This window comes from Typopeltis vanoorti, chromosome 10, assembly GCF_054136105.1.
Source record: "Typopeltis vanoorti isolate ZY-2024b chromosome 10, IOZ_Tvanoo_1.0, whole genome shotgun sequence".
In the NCBI taxonomy this organism is placed as follows: domain Eukaryota; kingdom Metazoa; phylum Arthropoda; class Arachnida; order Uropygi; family Thelyphonidae; genus Typopeltis; species Typopeltis vanoorti.
In genome coordinates this window covers 118,017,343-118,035,952 of record NC_143558.1, presented here as the reverse complement: position 1 = coordinate 118,035,952, position 18,610 = coordinate 118,017,343, and the positions used below count along the sequence as shown (strand labels likewise).

At 36.8% G+C, this 18,610-nt stretch overlaps 1 protein-coding gene across 2 annotated transcripts in view; it reads left to right on the top strand.

Moving 5' to 3' along the window:
* The window catches only part of LOC150102730 (uncharacterized), a 326,709-nt gene that overhangs the window by 111,909 nt on the left and 196,190 nt on the right, over nucleotides 1-18,610 (top strand). For both annotated transcript variants that reach the window (XM_090398982.1, XM_090398983.1), the window contains exon 4: nucleotides 15,074-15,248. In XM_090398982.1, coding sequence (XP_090255108.1) covers nucleotides 15,074-15,248 — 175 coding nt within the window. The remainder of the gene's footprint in view (nucleotides 1-15,073; nucleotides 15,249-18,610) is intronic.

The following is an 18,610-nucleotide window of genomic DNA, read 5'->3' as shown; positions in this document are numbered from 1 at the left end:
TTTACTGTAGGAGAAAGTTTAATTCCTTGATGTAAATTTTTATTCCATTTTATTATTATTTAATTTAAGTAGATATTAAAAAGAGTTGCTGAGAGGGGACACCCCTGTCGGACCCCTTGGTTTATTATTATTATTATTCAGGCCTCCATGGAGTCAAAAGATTCATCGTTGGAGGTCCTTCCTAAGAACATAAAGTCTGTCAAGACTCATCGAGGGGAGGACCCCCCCCTAAGAAACACAAAGTCTATCATACCTCTCCTTAAACTCATTGACCATTCTTGCTCTCACCACTCCATCAGGCAATGCATTCCACGGTTCAACCACCCTCCACGCAAAGAAACCACTCCTCACCCTCTTGCTCACAGTTTCCTTTTGTAACTTCCAGGGATGGCCTCTTGTCATCACTCCTTCCCGCTGTTCAACCAAGCGAAAGAATTCCCCAGTGTCAACTCTGTAACCACCTCTGAACAGTTTAAAAGTCTCAATCATATCACCTCTCCTTCTTCTATCCACAAAACTCCGCAGTCCACATTCCCTCAGCCGATCCTCATAACTATCCTTGTACAGTCCTGAAACCATCTTTGTCATCCATCTTTGTATCCTTTCCACAGTTAATTTATCCCCTTCAAATCCTGGGGACCAAATCTGAGAACAATAGTCCAAGTGTGGTCTGATCAGAGACTTATACAACGGAATGATAACCCTCTTATCTCTGTAGGTCAGTGTCCTTCTCATAATTGCAGCAATCCTCTGTGTTACCTTCACCACCTTTGCAATATGTCCCCTAAACTTCAGGTTTCTATCAATCATCAACCCCAGGTCTCTTGTCTCCCCTACTTCCTCCAGTATAACTCCTCCCATAGAGTATGCAGTGTCTCATCGATGTTTCCCAAACCTCAAGACCTTACATTTTGCTGCATTAAACCAACACCCCCATTCATTTGCCCATCTAACTAGCTTATTCAAATCCTCTTGCAGGGCTACCACATCTGCACTATTACTAATAATCCTTCCCAGCTTTGCATCATCTGCAAACAACCGAATATCCCCTTGCAATCCATTGGCAATGTCATTGATATAAAGGTTAAACAGTATAGGTCCTAGTACTGAGCCCTGTGGGACCCCACTTGTAACCCTCTGCCTCCTTGAAACTTCTCCACCATACACAACTCTCTGATACCTATCAGACAGCCAATCCTGAATCCAGTTGGACAATCTGACATCCAGACCCATGTGCTGCAACTTAAATATCAGCTTTTCAACAAGATTTGTGGATTTTCATAAAAATAGCATTGAAATACAATTATTTTTGAACCCTTTTAATGTTGACATTGATGTACCAAACCAACTACAGATGGAAATTTTGGAATTATAACACAATGAAACATTAAAGAATGCATTTGTGTTAGAAAATATCCAAAAATTTTATCGATGCTTACCAAAAAAATTTGAAGGATTAATTAGTATTGCAAAGAAGATGATAGTCGCATTTCGAAGCACATACATTTGAGAACAAGCATTTTCTGCCATGAGTTTTAGAAAAAATAAATTTTCTTCTTGACTGACTGATAAAAATTTGCATGCTTCGATTTGCAAATGTATGTGCTTCGAAATAAAGTATAGATAATCTGGCTAAGGGAAAACAATCACAAAAGTCACATTAAGCAGGGAGACACACATATTGTGATTCATAAACTCTATTAATTTGTTTTTACGTGATAATAATTTTCATTGAGTTTCATTTTCATGCTTGTTTCATATCTCTTATTTTAAATATTTCTGTGTTTTTTTAAGATTGATATAGTAAAAATTGATAACTTGAGTATTTTTTTCACTCACTATTTTCTCTTAATTAAATGCTTGTGGCCCGATTATTAAAAATAAAAGTTGAATGTGGCCCGCGAGACTGTAAATGTTGCCGACCCCTGATCTAGAGAATAAATTCTGAAAACAAGACTAAGAATCTCTGAATGTTACGTATGGTCCACCTTATTATATGGAATAGAGACATGGACACTCCCCAATCTAAGTGTGAAAAAACTGGAAGCCTTTGAAATGTGGATGCTGCAAAGAATTATGAGGATATCATGAAAAGACAAATGAAGAAGTACTAGAGATGATAGGTGTAAACAGAAGCCTGATAAAAGAAACTAAAAAGAGAAAGTCGGCTATTTCAGACATAACCGCCTACAAATGACACTTCTTGAAGGAGCTGTTGAGGGAAAGTTTATCTATTTATGTTTTCTTGATTCTTTCTTTGCTGCTTCACATTTCATTTCCTTTCTTGCCATTTTTCCAGGTGTTTCTAGTCTGTCCATCTGTCATGTACTTATACAGCTCTCTTCCAATCTTCAAAATATTGTGCATTGTGATGAACTCCTCTCTCTCTCTCTCTTTTTTTTTTTCATATTTCTTTCATATCTCCTTTCTTACACTCTCTCGCCTATTTCACCAATATTGCCATCTTGCATTCCGACATCACTTCTGCTACTTGCATTCTGCTTAGCACACGTTACTACCTACTACATCTTCTCATTTGAATTATTACTCACATTCAACATTTTATGCTGAGTCTGCCAATGATCACACATTTCTGGCAGATTGTATTAGCAGTTTCCTTTTCCATAAACTATTCACATTTTTCAATGTGCATCTTTCTCTCTCTCTCTCAAACACACACACACACACACACTATAGGACAAATTTTTTTAAAGTCAAACTGAAGCAGGCCTTCATTCTCATTACCTTTATATGCTGTCCGACCACACACGTGAGAACCCTGGCTGGCACAATGCCAAGAAGAGTTGATTCATGTTGAAGGGGAGAAAGGAATAAGACAATGTACGAATTCGTCACAAACATTCAAAATCACATACTTTATACATAAAATTTTCCAACTGTTGTACAAGCAAAATAGTTACCACTTTAAAGACTAGAATTTTCATAAAAGTAAAGCTAATTTCTGACATATAATAATAAATAGTCACCATTGATTACCCTATTATCAGAATGGATTTGCCTTCTGCCATGCGCAGAAGTGTCTAGGGGTCTCATATCTGTGGTCAGACAGTATTTCACATACACTTTACTATTACTTATAGATACATAATGAAGAAGACCCTCCATAGCTCCATAGACACTCCTTGTTAATTTTGCTGATGCTCTTTGTTTGGAAAAATCTTGATTCAAATCTAATATAGGACGAAAAGGAAACATTTACCAGTACTTTTTCAAGTGAAGATGAGTTAGGCAGTATCATATGGAGGTTGGCAGAAAGTTTTTTATCCAACAACCAGGCAAACTGGCCAGCAGAACACAATGCTATTTACACACAAACATATATGTTTAGGCATAATACTAATCTTTGCCTTCATGATTACACGGTGAACAGAATACATTATGAAAAATTATGGAGACAACTACCATGTTAGAGCAGAACTTTAGTTTAATATAAACCAAAATGAACACTCAATGTTTCGACCTTCATATCAAGGTCATCATCTGGAGCATACACATATATACACAAAGAAACAAGCTGTGCTACAATCTATACGGTTTGCTAAAGTTACTGACCAACCATTACAACAGTTATTGCCCTGACATCAAAGCTAGAGTCATATTATTATCTATTAGGTTACAAAATTAAATTGGACTGAAGAGCAACATGTTTATGTAAGTATACATATAAATTCCAACCAATTGGTATGGAATAGTTTCCAATAAAAGCTGAAAATTGATTAAAGTCCTAAAGTATGCTGGAAACTAAGTAGGCTGAATATGTGCCATCCAAATTCTTGGAATTTTTATGCCACCATTATTGTTGAGATTAGGATGGTTAATCAGAATTTCACAGGCTTCTTCTTTAAATTTTTGTTCATACCAGGTTTTGGTATGATGTAAAGAGCAGGTACTTTTCCAATCAATTTGGTGTAGGGTGTTGAGAGTGTGATCTGAGAGGCCTGCTTCACCAAAATTGTTATATTTAATGTGTCTTTTGTGTTCCTTTTTACGTAGAGGGATTGTACATCCAATTTCGCCAATATAAGGTAAGTTACAGGTGCAGTAGATGCAATAAACTCCAGGATGTGCCAATGGGAGGAGAGGATCTTTAGAGGAGTTGAATATGTTTTTCAATTTTATAGGTGGTTTAAAAGTGGCATTAAGATTATAATGGTGTAGGATTCTATTTTTTTTTTTTTCTGATAACCCTTTAATGTATGGGATGGCTGTGGTTTTACTATAATCTATATTCTTATTTGATGAAGTTTTATGAAGAACTTTATTAATAGTATTTTTTATAACCATTATTTATAAATGTGTTGCTAGTAATCTTTAATTCTTGTTTAAGAACTGGTGCTGGTTGATTAGAACAAATTGTTATAGCTCTGCTTTTAAGGATGTTAATGACTCCAAATTTTTGCAAGGGATGGTGATATGAGTTAGCATGTATATATTGGCCAGTATGTGTCGGTTCGCAGTAAACTGTGAAGGATAGAATGCCTGAGAGAAAACATGTGACCGGTGTATCCAGGAACTGGAGCGAGTTCTGATTTTCAATTTCAATAGTAAATTGTATGTGTTCATGTTGTTTGTTCAGGTGGCTAAGGAATGTATTTAAAGTTTGTCGACCTTGTGGCCAGATAACGAAATCATTGTCAACGTATCTAAGCCACACTGTAGGTTTTAGAGTAAAGGAATCAAGAGCGCTTTGCTCAAAAGCTTCCATATAAAAGTTAGCAGTTGGGGGGGGGGGGATAGTGGTGAACCCATGGCCGTACCTTCTTTTTGTAGGTAAAATTTATTTTGCCAGACAAAGTCACTGGAATGTAGTACTTGGACAAAGAGGGCCGTAATGTTGGGCAGAAATTTGTTCTGTAAGAGAAGAATTGTGTCACTGATTGGGACAATTGTGAAAAGGGCAGAAACATCGAAACTGACTAATAAATCATCTTGGCCGAGCGTTATGGTTTTAATTTTGTTTATGAAGTGTTGTGTGTTCTTTATATAGGAGGGGAATGACCTATGAACTCCTTGAGCGTTGACCCTAATTTCTTGGCTAGGTGATAATTAGGGCTCTCTATTCCTTCAATTATAGGCCGAAGCTGAATGTTTTGTTTATGAACTTTAGGAACACCATATATTCTGGGAGAACGGGCATAATGGGGTATAAGTTTTTTAACAGTGTCTGACGGCCAAGAAGTGACATATTTAAGGAATTTCTCAGTTTTTTTCTTTATTCTGTTAATTGGATTATAGTTTACAAGCTGATAGGTGCTGTTATCGGAGACTAGTTGATTCATCTGATATAAGTTGATCTGTCTGATTTTTTTATAATTATATCTTGATTAGCTTTTAATGACTTGATTGCTGCTATTTCTGTTTTTGTAATATTGCTGTATTATTATTATTATTCAGGCCTCCAAGGAGTCAAAAGACTCATCGCAGGAGGTCCTTCCTAGGAAACACAAAGTCTATCAAGACTCATCGTGGGAGGTCTTTCCTAGGAAACAAAGTCTATCGTACCACTCCTTGAACTCATTGACCGTTTTTGCTCTCACCACTCTCTCAGGCAATGCATTCCATGGTTCAACCACCCTCCATGCAAAGAAACCACTCCTCACCCTCTTGCTCACAGCTTCCTTTCGCAACTTCCAGGGATGGCCCCTTGTCATTACACCTTCCCGCTGTTCGACCAAGTGAAAGAACTCCCAGTGTCTACACTGTAACCACCTCTCAACAGTTAAAAAGTCTCAATTATATCACCTCTCCTTCTTCTATCTACCAAACTCTGCAGTCCACATTCCCTCAGCCAATCCTCATAACTGACATTGTACAGTCCTGAAGGCATCTTTGCTATCCTCCTCTGTACCCTTTCCACAGTTAATTTATCTCCTTCAAATCCTGGCGACCAAATTTGAGAACAATAGTCTAAATGTGGTCTGATCAGGGTCTTATACAACAAAATGATAACTCTTTTATCTCTACAGGTCAGCATCCTTCTCAGTATTGCAGCAATCCTCTGTGTGTTACCTTCACCACCTTTGCAATATGGCCTCTGAATTTCAGATTTCTATCACTCATCAACCCCAGATCTCTTGTCTCCCCTACATCCTCTAATACAACTCCTCTAATATGAAGTGTCCCAAACCTCAAGATCTTACATTTTGCTGCATTAAACCGAAACATCCATTCATTTGCCCATCTGTCTAGTTTATTCTCTTGCAGGGCTACCACATCTGCACTATTACTAATAACCCTTCCCAGCTTCACGTCATCTGCAAACAACTGAATATCCCCCTGCAATCCACTGACAATGTCATTGATATAAAGGTTAAACAATATAGGTCTCAGTACTGAGCCCTGTGGGACCCCACTTGTAACCTTCTGTCTCCTTGATACTGCCCCACCACACACAACTCTCTGATACCTATTGGACACCTATCTGATACAGCCAGTCCTGAATCCAGTTGACCAACCTGACATCCAAACCAGGCGCTGCAACTTAAATATCAGCTTATCATGTGGCACCCTGTCAAATGCCTTTGCTAAATCCAAGAAAATGGCAGTATATGCCTTTCCCTCATCAACTGCTCTTGTAACTTTATTATAAAAGGCTGGCTTATTACTAAAACAAGAGTGCCCTTTAACAAATCCATGTTGACTCTAAAAGATAACATTACCCTCTTCTTCCCAATGCTTCATACGGTCTCTCACTAATTTCTCCAAGTTCTTAATAACTATTGATGACACACAAACTGGCCTATAATTATACACTTCGAGTCTTCTTACCACCCTTACGCAATGGCATTATCTTACCTTCCTTCCATTCCCTGTGCACCTTTCCCTTAGCCAGACATTCATTGAAAATCCAGGTCAAAAGAGCTGTCAGTTCTTTAGCACATTCTCTCAAACTCATGGTGAGAGAATGATGCAGTCCCACATCTTTACTGACATCCAGAGTACTCAGTATTTGGAACACACTCTCCTCCTGCACCTCTAAACCTCGAACCTGCCTATCCCTCTAGTATTAAAATTTACTCCTCCATGATGAAATACTCCAATGAAGTGCTCATTGAACAATTCCACTATGTCCTGTGCATCAGTCAGTCTATTCCCATTTTTATCCCACAATGTCATTCTTTCACAATCATTTCTCCTCCTACTGGCCACATAGCTAAAAAATTCCGTAGGATTATCTTTGAATCTTAGTGCCAGTCTCTTCTCATATTCTAGTTTCACCTTCCTTACCATACCAGTCACACTCCTGGCCTGTGTCTTATATTCTTCATGCATCTTATCTTCGCCTGTCTCCTTATATCTCTTCCATAGCCTCTTTTACTTGCAGTTCCTGTTTAATATCGTTTGTCATCCATTTACAGCAAATTGTGTCCTCTTCTTCACTTTTGGAATACAGCTTACTATTGCTGCTAACAAATATTCCTTCACAATTTCCCCAAGCACTAATGACATCCTTGTCTTCCAATTCCTTCTTCCATGAAACTTCCCCAAGTTTATATCTAAGACAATTATAATCACTTACCTTATAATTCCACATATGTTCCCGTCTCTTTGATACTCCTGCTTGTCTATTCATCTTCCAAGTCAAAACCACATGGTCACTCTCTCCGACTGGTGGGAGAGAGATGACAGTTATTATCAACTCTTCTGATGCTATGACCAAATCGAAAATTCTAGAACCTCTTGTTCCCCCTATTACATGTTGCCTAAGACATTTATCCCTCAAGAATTCTAGAAATTCCATTCCCTTATTGTTACATGCATTTTCCTCTCCCCAATTTATACTGCTGTAGTTAAAATTTCCCATAACAATCATTCTTCTTGCACTTCCAAGCTCAACTGTCTAAACATCACCTGGTCTCCACCCTCCGTGCTCCTTGATTTGTAGCCACATCCCACTAAATATCCTGTCTTTCCCACCTCTACCTCACACCATATGCTTTCAAAATCATTAGTGTCACTGCCTTCCAAAGCCTCCACTCTTAGAGGACATAAGTCATCACTTTTCATAAGTAGTACTCCATCACCACACTTTCCCTTCCTATCCTGCTGAAAAATGCTGTACCCTTCTACGTCTATTCCTGTTATTATATCCTCTTCTGTTAACCATGTCTCAGTGATCCCAATAATCTTTGGCCAGGCTGATGCTCTCATCTCCACCAATTCCTCTCCTTTATTCCAGATACTCCTGGCATTAGTATAAAGCATATAAATGCCACAGTTTGTATACCTAGCATTATCCCCTCTAGACTCCACTGGGCTCAGTGTTACCTGATGTCATCCCCCTTCTCCCAAGTACCCATTCCCACAAGAGGCCTCCCCTGCTACCATCCATCCTGGGTATTCTAATTTCCTTGCATTGACACACCAACTCATTCAGAAAACAGTATATCAGATATCAGGTTTTCTTTTTATTCAAAACATTGCTGGTTTCTAAACAAATATTATCAGCTATATTAATAGGAAGAGACTTAATGCCTCTTTCTATATGGTATATAAAATCCAATTTATTAACAGTTCTGGGTGCTACTGTGAAGTTAAGGCCATTATCAAGTAATGCAAGTTGACCGTTATTTAAGATGTGGTGGCTTGATAAGTTGATCACCTGACTATTGCTTGCAGGTGATTGGTTGCTCCTTGTCTCACTTGTTTGTTGTTCACTGTTGGAGTTGTTTACTGGAGAAGAGATATCTCGATTGGTTGGATTCGTATGATTGGCATTCAAATTTCACCATTGTTTTAAAATATGAAATTTGACCTTACATTTTTCTTTATTACTTTCTAGAATATGTTTAGCCGAATTGTCAGAGATTCTTTCAAGCACATTCAAAATATTCCTTTACTCTAAAAGCTACAGTGTAGCTTAGATACGTTGACGATGTTTTTGTTTCTGGCCACACGGTCGATAAACTTTAAACACATCCATTAGCCACCTGAACAAACAACATTAACGCATACAATTTATTATTGAAATTGAAAATCAGAACTCGCTCCCATTCCTGGATACACCGGTCACATGTTTTCTCTCAGGCATTCTATCCTTCACGGTTTGCTGCAAACCGACATATGCTTGCCAATATATAGATGCGAACTCATATCACCACTCCTCGCAAAACTTTGGAGTCATTAACACCCTTAAAAATAGAGCCATAACAATTTGGTCTAATTAACCAGCTCTTAAACAAGAATTAAAGATTATTAGCAACACATTTATAAATAATGGCTATAAAAAATACTATTAATAAAGTTCTTCATAAAACTTCATCAAATAAGAATATAGATTACAATAAAACCATAGCCATCCCATACATTAAAGGGTTATCAGAAAAAATCTATAGAATCCTACACTATTATAATCTTAATGCCACTTTTAAACCACCTATAAAATTAAAAAACATATTCAACTCCTCTAAGGATTCTCTCCTCCCATTGGCACACCCTAGAGTTTATTGCATCTACTGCACCTGTAACTTACCTTATATTGGCGAAATTGGATGTACAATTCCTCTACGTAAAAAAGAACACAAAAGACACATTAAATATAACAATTTTGGTGAAGCAGGCCTCTCAGATCACACTCTCAACACCCTACACCAAATTGATTGGAAAAGTACCTGCTCTTTACATCATACCAAAACCTGGTATGAACAAAAATTTAAAGAAGAAGCCTGTGAAATTCTGATTAACCACCCTAATCTCAACAATAATGATGGCATAAAAATCCAAGAATTTGGATGACACATATTCAGCCTACTTAGCTTCTAGCATACTTTAGGACTTGAAGCAATTTTCAGCTTTTATTGGAAACTATTCCATACCAATTGGTTGGAATTTATATGTATACTTATATAGTTATATATATATATATATATATATAGAAACATGTTATTATTATTATTACGGGTATCTCCATGGAGTCAGTAGACTCATCGCGGGAGACCCAAACTAGCAAAACAATATCTGTCATATCTCTTCTTGAATTCATTTACAGACGAAGAGCTCACAACTAAGTCAGGCAATGAATTCCACTCATTCACCACCCTCCAGGCAAAAAACCTTGTTCTGACACCTTTGTTAACCACACTCTTCTTTAATTTCCAGAGATGACCTCTTGTTCTTCCATCACTATCACACAGCTGAAACATTTCCCCTGCATCAATCCTATAAAAACCTTTTAGTAATTTGAATGTTTCTATCATGTCCCCTCTTCTTCGCCTATCAACCAATCTCTGCAATCCACAAGCTCTCAATCTATCAATGTAGGGAGCATTTTTTATATCACTCACCAACTTGGTCACTCTTCTCTGAACCCTCTCCACAGCCTCCTCATCTCCAAGGAATCCAGGTGACCAGACCTGAGCACAGTAATCCAATTGTGGAAGTATCAATGCTTTATAAAGGGGAATAATAACCTCTTTATCTCTGGATGTCAGTGTGTTCCTCAACAACCAAGTAATCCTATGTGCAATCTTGGACACCTTAGCAATGTGTCCTCTGAACTTCATCTCCCTATCTACCAATACCCCTAAGTCCCTAGCCTCATCAATCTCTTGGAGTACCTTTCCATCGATGTAGTACACAGCTGGTAATCTTTTAATCCCAAAATGCATGACTTTACACTTTTCCACATTGAACTGACATCCATTTTCTTTTGCCCATTTTACCAGCTTATTTAAATCCTCCTGCAAACTTTCAACATCAGCTTGATTATTTATTGCACTACACAACTTTGCATCATCAGCAAACAACTGAATATCTCCCTTTAAGCCGTTTCCTATATCATTTATATACAAATTAAACAACATTGGCCCAAGCACAGAGCCCTGAGGTACACCACTGGTCACCTGCCTCATTCTGGACTCGGCTCCTCCATACACCACCTTATGGTATCTCTCCCTGAGCCATTCTCCTATCCATATCACCAATTTAATATCCATTCCCATCTGCTCCAATTTGCGTAACAGTGTTCTATGGGGTATCCTGTCAAAAGCCTTAGCAAAATCCAGAAGTACCACTGTGTAGCCAGTTCCTTTGTCCAACTCGGATGTTATTCTATTATGAATAGTTAATAGATTGCTAAGGCAGGATCTACCTTTAACAAAACCATGTTGGCCTCTATAGAGTATCATATCCTGATCCACCCATTCTTGAATTTTGTCTTTAACCAACTTTTCCAATACTTTTACCACTACTCCTGAGATGGTGATTGGTCTGTAATTCAATACCGCAGTTTTAGAGCCACCCTTATGCAAAGGAACCACTTTGCCTAACTTCCACTCCCTAGGGACCATACCAGAGTTCAAACTTAAATTAAATATCCAGGTAAGAGGGGTTGACAATTCATTTGCACATTCACGCAACACCCGAGCTGATATTCCATCTAAGCCTACTGCAGTGTTTGCATTTAAGTTTTGCAATATATTTAATACCTCTGATTCTTTAGCTTCAATTCTCACATTAGGTATTGCTATAGGTATAGAGATATCCTCACTTGGGTGATAGACTTTTGAGAAGTGATCACTCAGTAACTCGACTATTACATCTGATTTTGTCACCTCAATACCATCAGCACCCACTAAGGTTATCCTTCCGAAGTCATTCTTCCTCTTACTTGCCACATAGCGGAAGAACTCTTTGGGATTACCCTTGATCTCTTTGGCTAAGGTCTTCTCATAATCTGATTTAGCTTTTCTTACTATGCTGGTAACCTTCCTAGCTTGAGCCTTGTACTGCTCATGGGTGTCCTGATCGCCCTTCTCCTTGTAAATTCTCCATAACATTTTCTTTTTTTGCAGTTCAAGCTTGATACTACTGCTCATCCATCTAATGCCTGCCTTGTTTGACCTCCTGACCATAGGGACACAATCTGATATTGCTTTCCTCAGATACCCGCTGATTTTATCCCAAGCACTGCTAACATCTTTCCCTTGCAATATGTTTTGCCATGGAATGGCTGCAAGCTCACTCCGAAGCTTGTTATAATTGCCTAACCTGTAGTTCCGTACATACCCCTTCTTAATAGAAAAGTCCACAGATTTTGCAACCTCCCAAGTCAATACCACATGATCGCTTTCACCAACTGGAGGTAACGAGGACACCTTACTTATGCATATAACCTCTGAACCAATAACCAGTTCCAACACTCTCACACCACGTGTCCCTTCAGTTATGTGCTGTTTCAAGTAATTATCTCGTAGAAGATGTATGAACTCCATTTCCTTTTTGCTACGTGATATTTCCTCCTTCCAATTGATATCACCATAATTAAAATCCCCCATAATAATCACTAAGCCTTCACTCATTGCACTAAGTTGCTGATGCATGAATTCAATATCTTCCCCCGTACTCCCTGGCCTATAGCAGCATCCAACTGTATATTTGGTTGCATTGGTCACTATTTTGCACCAGACTGCCTCAAATGAACTCTCATTCACGTGTCTATCATCATGATATACTACTTTCTTTGGCTGCAACACATCAGCTATCATCAACAGTACTCCTCCTCCTGTTCTATCTTCTCTATCCTCCCTGAAAATACTGTACCCATCACATTCAATTCCAGTGACCACATCTTCTGCTGACAGCCAAGTTTCACTAATGCCTACAACTTTTGGTGAGATTTCACTGACTAATGCCAAAAATTCTTCTCTCTTATTTCGAATGCTTCTAGCATTGGTATACAAAAATTGCAGATTCCCTCTAGATCTTGTACCGGCTTTAGAACTGATATATAAGTCACTAACTACCGTAGTCCTATGCCGATTTTTATCCCCTCTCTTCTGCAATTTATTCTGCCTATAAGGATCAATAAATACACAATCAGTGCTAAAGTTTCTCTCTCTTACACTCAACCTTTTCAATATTAGTTTCCCTGCCCAATAACTTCAACCTGTTCAGAAAACAATAACTCCTTCAATCGCTTATGTCCTTCCATGTTAAGATGCAGTCCATCTCTAGCATACAACTGCCTTTTTCCTTCAAACACACTCCAAACATCAACAAACTCCAGACCTCTTTTTCTGCACATTCTTGCAATCATATCATTCATTATCATTGCTCGTCTACTTAACTCGTAATTGTCAAAACGAGGCAGCACGCACACTATTCTCCCATTGACACTTTTCCTCTTCACAATATCTAATAATGTTCTTAAATCTTTTCCTACGCGATTTATACTACCTCTCAGGTCATTCGTACCCACCATAACTATCATCTTGTCTGTTTCATGCCCTCTCTTTATCGCTAAAGCCACTCTTTCTATTGTCCCATCAGCCCAGCACTCCTCATGCATACCACTCATGCATACCTCATGTTGCTCTCCATCCCGATTTAATTTTGTAACCTAATAGATAATAATAATAATAGGACTCTAGCTTTGGAAAAGTACCAAAGGTTTTTTTTTTTTTTCTCACCAGAGGTCAGGCCAATAATTGTTTTAGTGGTTGGTCAGTAACTTTAGCAAGCCATGTAGATTGTAGTGCAGCTTGTTTCTTTGTATATATGTGTTTGCTTCATATGATGACCATTGATATGAAGGGCGAAACGTTGAGTGTTCATTTTGGTTTATATTAAGCTAAAGTTTTGCTCTAGCACAGTAGTTGTCTCCATAATTTTTCATAATGTATATTAATCTCTTTATCCTATAATTAAGGTTAGGAAAGGCAACTAGACTGTGATCCTTAAGTGCTTGTAAGTTCCGTGTATTATTATTTTTTTTTATTAATATTATTAATAATAAACAACTTTGCAATAGGTCGAGTTTGGTCAGTCTCGAAGCATTTAATCATTTATTTTACCAGATCAAACTGATCCCTCAATCACCAACTATCTTTAGGGAGGCTTTGCAGGGAATTAGTTACTAGCCTGTTTTATTAGTATTTTGCCCTTATACCTGGGTCTGATGATTGCTTTGCATATCAGAACTGCTGTAGACTTCCACCAGAGTTTCCTCGGGCTTTGTCCTGTCCAAGCTTACTCATGATAATTTATATCATCTCTCATGTTTGTGTAAGAAATCATTTTCTGACAATTTGCAGCTGATTTCATTGCAATTTTAATGTAAGTTTATATTTTGATACTGATTTTTAGATGTGTTTAGCAGTCTTGAGAGAGAGGGAGAGAGAAAGACTTGCACAAAAATGAAGAATTGACCAAAGGAAAACAAGATAGAAATGAAAATTTTAGCATGATCTTGCAAATCATTCCACAGTTCTATGGACAAAAATAGGAATGCCTATGGTGAATTATATTTCATCTGAGTTGCTTTATATTTGCATTGGCAACCATGTGTGTGGATTCTGATTCTCAAATTAATTTTAACGTTATTAGTCTTTTGAAAAAAAATCCTCAAAGAACAGGACAGTAAATTCTTAGATTATGGCCATGCAATTTGCCAACTTACAAAGCCAAATAGGAAAGTATCAATGTAGCATAACCATGTATTTAACTTGGACAGTTGTTGAAATCTTCACAAGAAACACATCTGAATAAAGCATAGTTTTATGCATATCCTAATCACAAAATGTTGTAATGCACATTAGCACCATTGATATTGCAAAGAGATAATTCTGAATTTCTGCCCTGGAGACAACTAAAAGGCTTTTTTCTTTTTCAAGCCATTTTATGCCTCCAGTATGCTGGATGATTGTCTTACACTAGGTGAGGAAATTTGTTTCCCACCTCAATGGCATTTCTAAACATCTTTTCCTGCAATGTGATTCAAATCCATTGCCTGTCGGTTGTTGAATGGAAGTTCTATCTGCCAACGAAGCTGGCAGTTCATTATAGTTTTGAACACAGTAAGGAGTGAGTTTTTTACTTGGAGAGTAGTGAGTGAGTGGAATGCTTTACTGGATTGTGAATGCTAAGAATATGAATGAGTTTAAGGTTCAGTTTGCTATATACATTATACATTTCTTGTGATTGTGTTCTTATTTGATGATTCAGTTAACTTAATGGCGATTTGTTAATAATAATAGTACTACTACTACCAATAATAATGTAATTTGCAAAAGTCAAATTTCTATGTTAACATTTCCTTACTTTCCATATTTAGGTTGTAGAAAATTCACTTTTTCACCTAACTATTCATAGAGACAGAGCATTAACATATAAAACAGAAGAGATTCAGATTACAGTTCAGGATGAATTTTATGTTGAACAGAACAAAAGTGGTTTGATTGATAAGCAAATGGCCCGTGTGCGTTTATTCTTTCTGGCATTTATCACAGGTTAGTTGTGCATTTCAGAAAAAAAAAATTTTTTTTAATAAAATAATATATATATTAATTGCCATCATATTCAGCTCGTTCATTTAATGTATTTAATTTCACAGTTTTTTCTCCAGCAGCATTCATTTAGCTAGGAGAAACATAATAGAACATATAGTTAAAAAATGCAGTGCAATACATTGAATTTTATGCAGCCTGAATCATATGAAGTTTGTGTCAAGGTTAATCTCGTTCTGTTTTAATTTCAGATGTTACTGTAATAATATCAGTAGTGGCAAAATTATTTTACTTTGGCAGATAGTAGATGGAGTTTGTAATTTTTGATGTGGGATCTTGTTGTAAATGAGAATGATCATTAATTATTGTTATTTATTATCATATATTTTTAGCTAGAATATAAAATAAGGGAGTTTTCAAATTTCATGTTTCCATACTAAAGCATTTATTATTATTACACCTTATTTAATATTTAAAAGCCAGAGAGCTCTGAATATGAACCATTATATTCAGAAAAACTAAAATTACATACACCTCAAGTGACTGCAGATATAGATGCCCATTAACAGGAGAACCATCTGTAGATCATCACATTTCTGCTACCAAACTGCACATTTGGGATGATGCTATCAACACAAGGCAGATGCATTATCTCCAGCCATCTGCTATATTTACACTTTCCCATCCAGTTAGAAAGGAGTATATAATGATTTATTGTTCAGTATTATGATTTTATTGTTCTATGCTGTAGTCTTTTGCTGATGGTTACACTTGGTGTCAATTTATATGCAGCTCTCCTTCCAGAGAAACTAAATTTGACTAGTGTTCACCTACTAATCTTAATCTTCTAGCCTCTGAGTTCTGCCTGATTTTTGTGATTTTGGGCTGCAGAGATTTCCATATCACTTTTATGAATAACATTTGGGCTTTTTGTTAGCTCCTGGATCTCTCCACATATCTTGGTCTGAGGTCACAGCCTTACATTTCCGTTGGGTGTTAATGTTGCCTGTAGTCGATGTGTGAGTAATTCAGTCTTTTATGAATATCATGAACAGTTCAGTTGCTGACGTAGCATGTGTGATATATATGGAATAAGCCTCTATCATTCAGTTGCTAACAATGGCCTTCAGTTGAAAGGCATGGGTTCACATGCTGTGTAGGATACAGACAACCTATATAAGGATTTTGCATCTGAAGATGGTCATTAGTTTCATATGGAAATGGCAAGGATTTTCATCTCTCCAAAAAACACAAGTGGCCAGAAGAACATGTGCAGCTAACAAGTATAATGCACCAATGGCTTATAACCTTAGTTGTGTCAGCTGTAATTCCAAACAGTCCAACTCTCTTATATCGTGATGACCTTTGGTAGCACCTCTTTTGAAGTTGAAATTCTTCTTCACATTCACAGTATTCAGATTTATCTGTCTGCATTTAATTGCAACATTGTCTATGTATGATGGCAAGAATATAATTATTATTAATTATTATTACATGACACCTCCAGGGAGTCCAAAGACTCATCGATGGAGGACACCTACTCTACATCTCTCTCCATCTCCACCACTCAATCCACCAATAGCATCTACCACTAGTATCTCCACAGACAATCACAAACATCCATGCCCACAGCGGGATTTGAACCCGCAGCCTTTTGACTGGAGAGCGGATACGCTAACCTCTTGGCCAACCAGGCTGGCTGGTTGGTCGAGTGTTTAGCGTATCCGTTAGCTGGTAATACATATTACCGTTAGTGGTTAGCTGGTAATACATATCATTACATTCATCAGTCCCAAAATGGGGACTGATGAAATGTAATTTCATCATAGATGCATTTATGCAGTGGATATATTCTGGAAAAATGCTGCATTACTTGAGGTCATATTCATAAAGGAATACATTTGAAAGTTATTTGATCATAAAGAAGTCATTTAGTTAAAACTTAACTAAATGGCTTTAATTTCTTAACAATTAAATTATTAAAGTCATTTCGATTCAGAAGTTTTCATACTTTTGGATTTACAAAAACAGGGATTTGCAAGTACAGGAGTTTACAAAATCCAATGTACTTGCAACCTACCTTACATAGGGAAAACAGGATGCATTATCCTAATCAGAAAAGACAAACACAAACGAAATACTTCCATTATGGTAAAACAAGTCTATCAGACCCCACACTCCAAACATGCCATAGAATTGACTGGAAAGGCACAAAGTCCCTACATTGCACCAAAACTTGGTTTGAGAGAAAATTTTAAGAAGCCTGTGAAATGCTAAAACACAATCCAAACCTGAACAAAAATGTATGGCTTAATCATTCCAAGAATGTGGAAGACCCATCTGCAACCCTTAAACAACCGGAACAAGCTCAGAAGAAAATCTCAATACGAGAGGACTTTAGAAATGTTTAATGTAGTCCTGTTTTTAATTTATTTTTTACAAATATTTTGTTTATTTTTTTATTTTTTTAAAATTCAATTTTAATTTATTTTTATAGTTATCTGGTTTTTTAAATTTATTTTTTTTAATCTATTACTATTTTTTTTAAAAATTTAATATTATTCATTTAGTTTTTCCACAAGAGGTCATGCTAGGTAAAAGATTAACGAACAGTTAGATTCATTTTACCTTTGTATAGTGCAGCAGCATGTAGCTTTGTTCTTATACATATGTATTTTCCTGATGATGACCTCAGTACAGAGGTCTAAACGCGAATGTTACTTTCCTAATATTAAGTAAAGTAATTATTTTAACACGTACACGTGTGTTGTGTCTCCATAAATTCCTAACTATTAATACGTTTACGTGGATGGCTTTAAAAGAAATTCCATATTGGGAACAAATTGGGAGTACCTGTACGTATTTAAAAACTAAGAAAATCGACATCAACGATAACGAATTATTTGATCAGAAAATAATACTTCTCAGACAAAGTTTTGAAGAAGAAAACAAGAATGAGGATTGGTACAAGAAATCTTGCCATGAAAAATGGATGGCTATATTAAAACAAATTAAATTTAAAGAACAATGTTCTGAGTTGCTCAAACTTTGTGAATGCTTGTTCAAATTCCTGCTCACACAATGCTCATGTTGAAAGATTTTTTTCGCTAATATCAATTCAATGGACAGATGAGAGAAGTAAGTTGGAGATGTGACAATTTGGAGTGTTATTTAACATCAAATCTCTTGTGAAGATTTCTATAAACTTGTAATAGACGATCCATGTTTGTTAGAGAATGCTAAAAATAGTGCTAAATATAAGCCCTGAACTGCACCTAATTATTATAATGTTTCTACATTATGTTGTTTAATAAAATTGTTTTAAGGTTCTGAGTTGCGTTTTTTTTTTTTTTTAACACCCATGT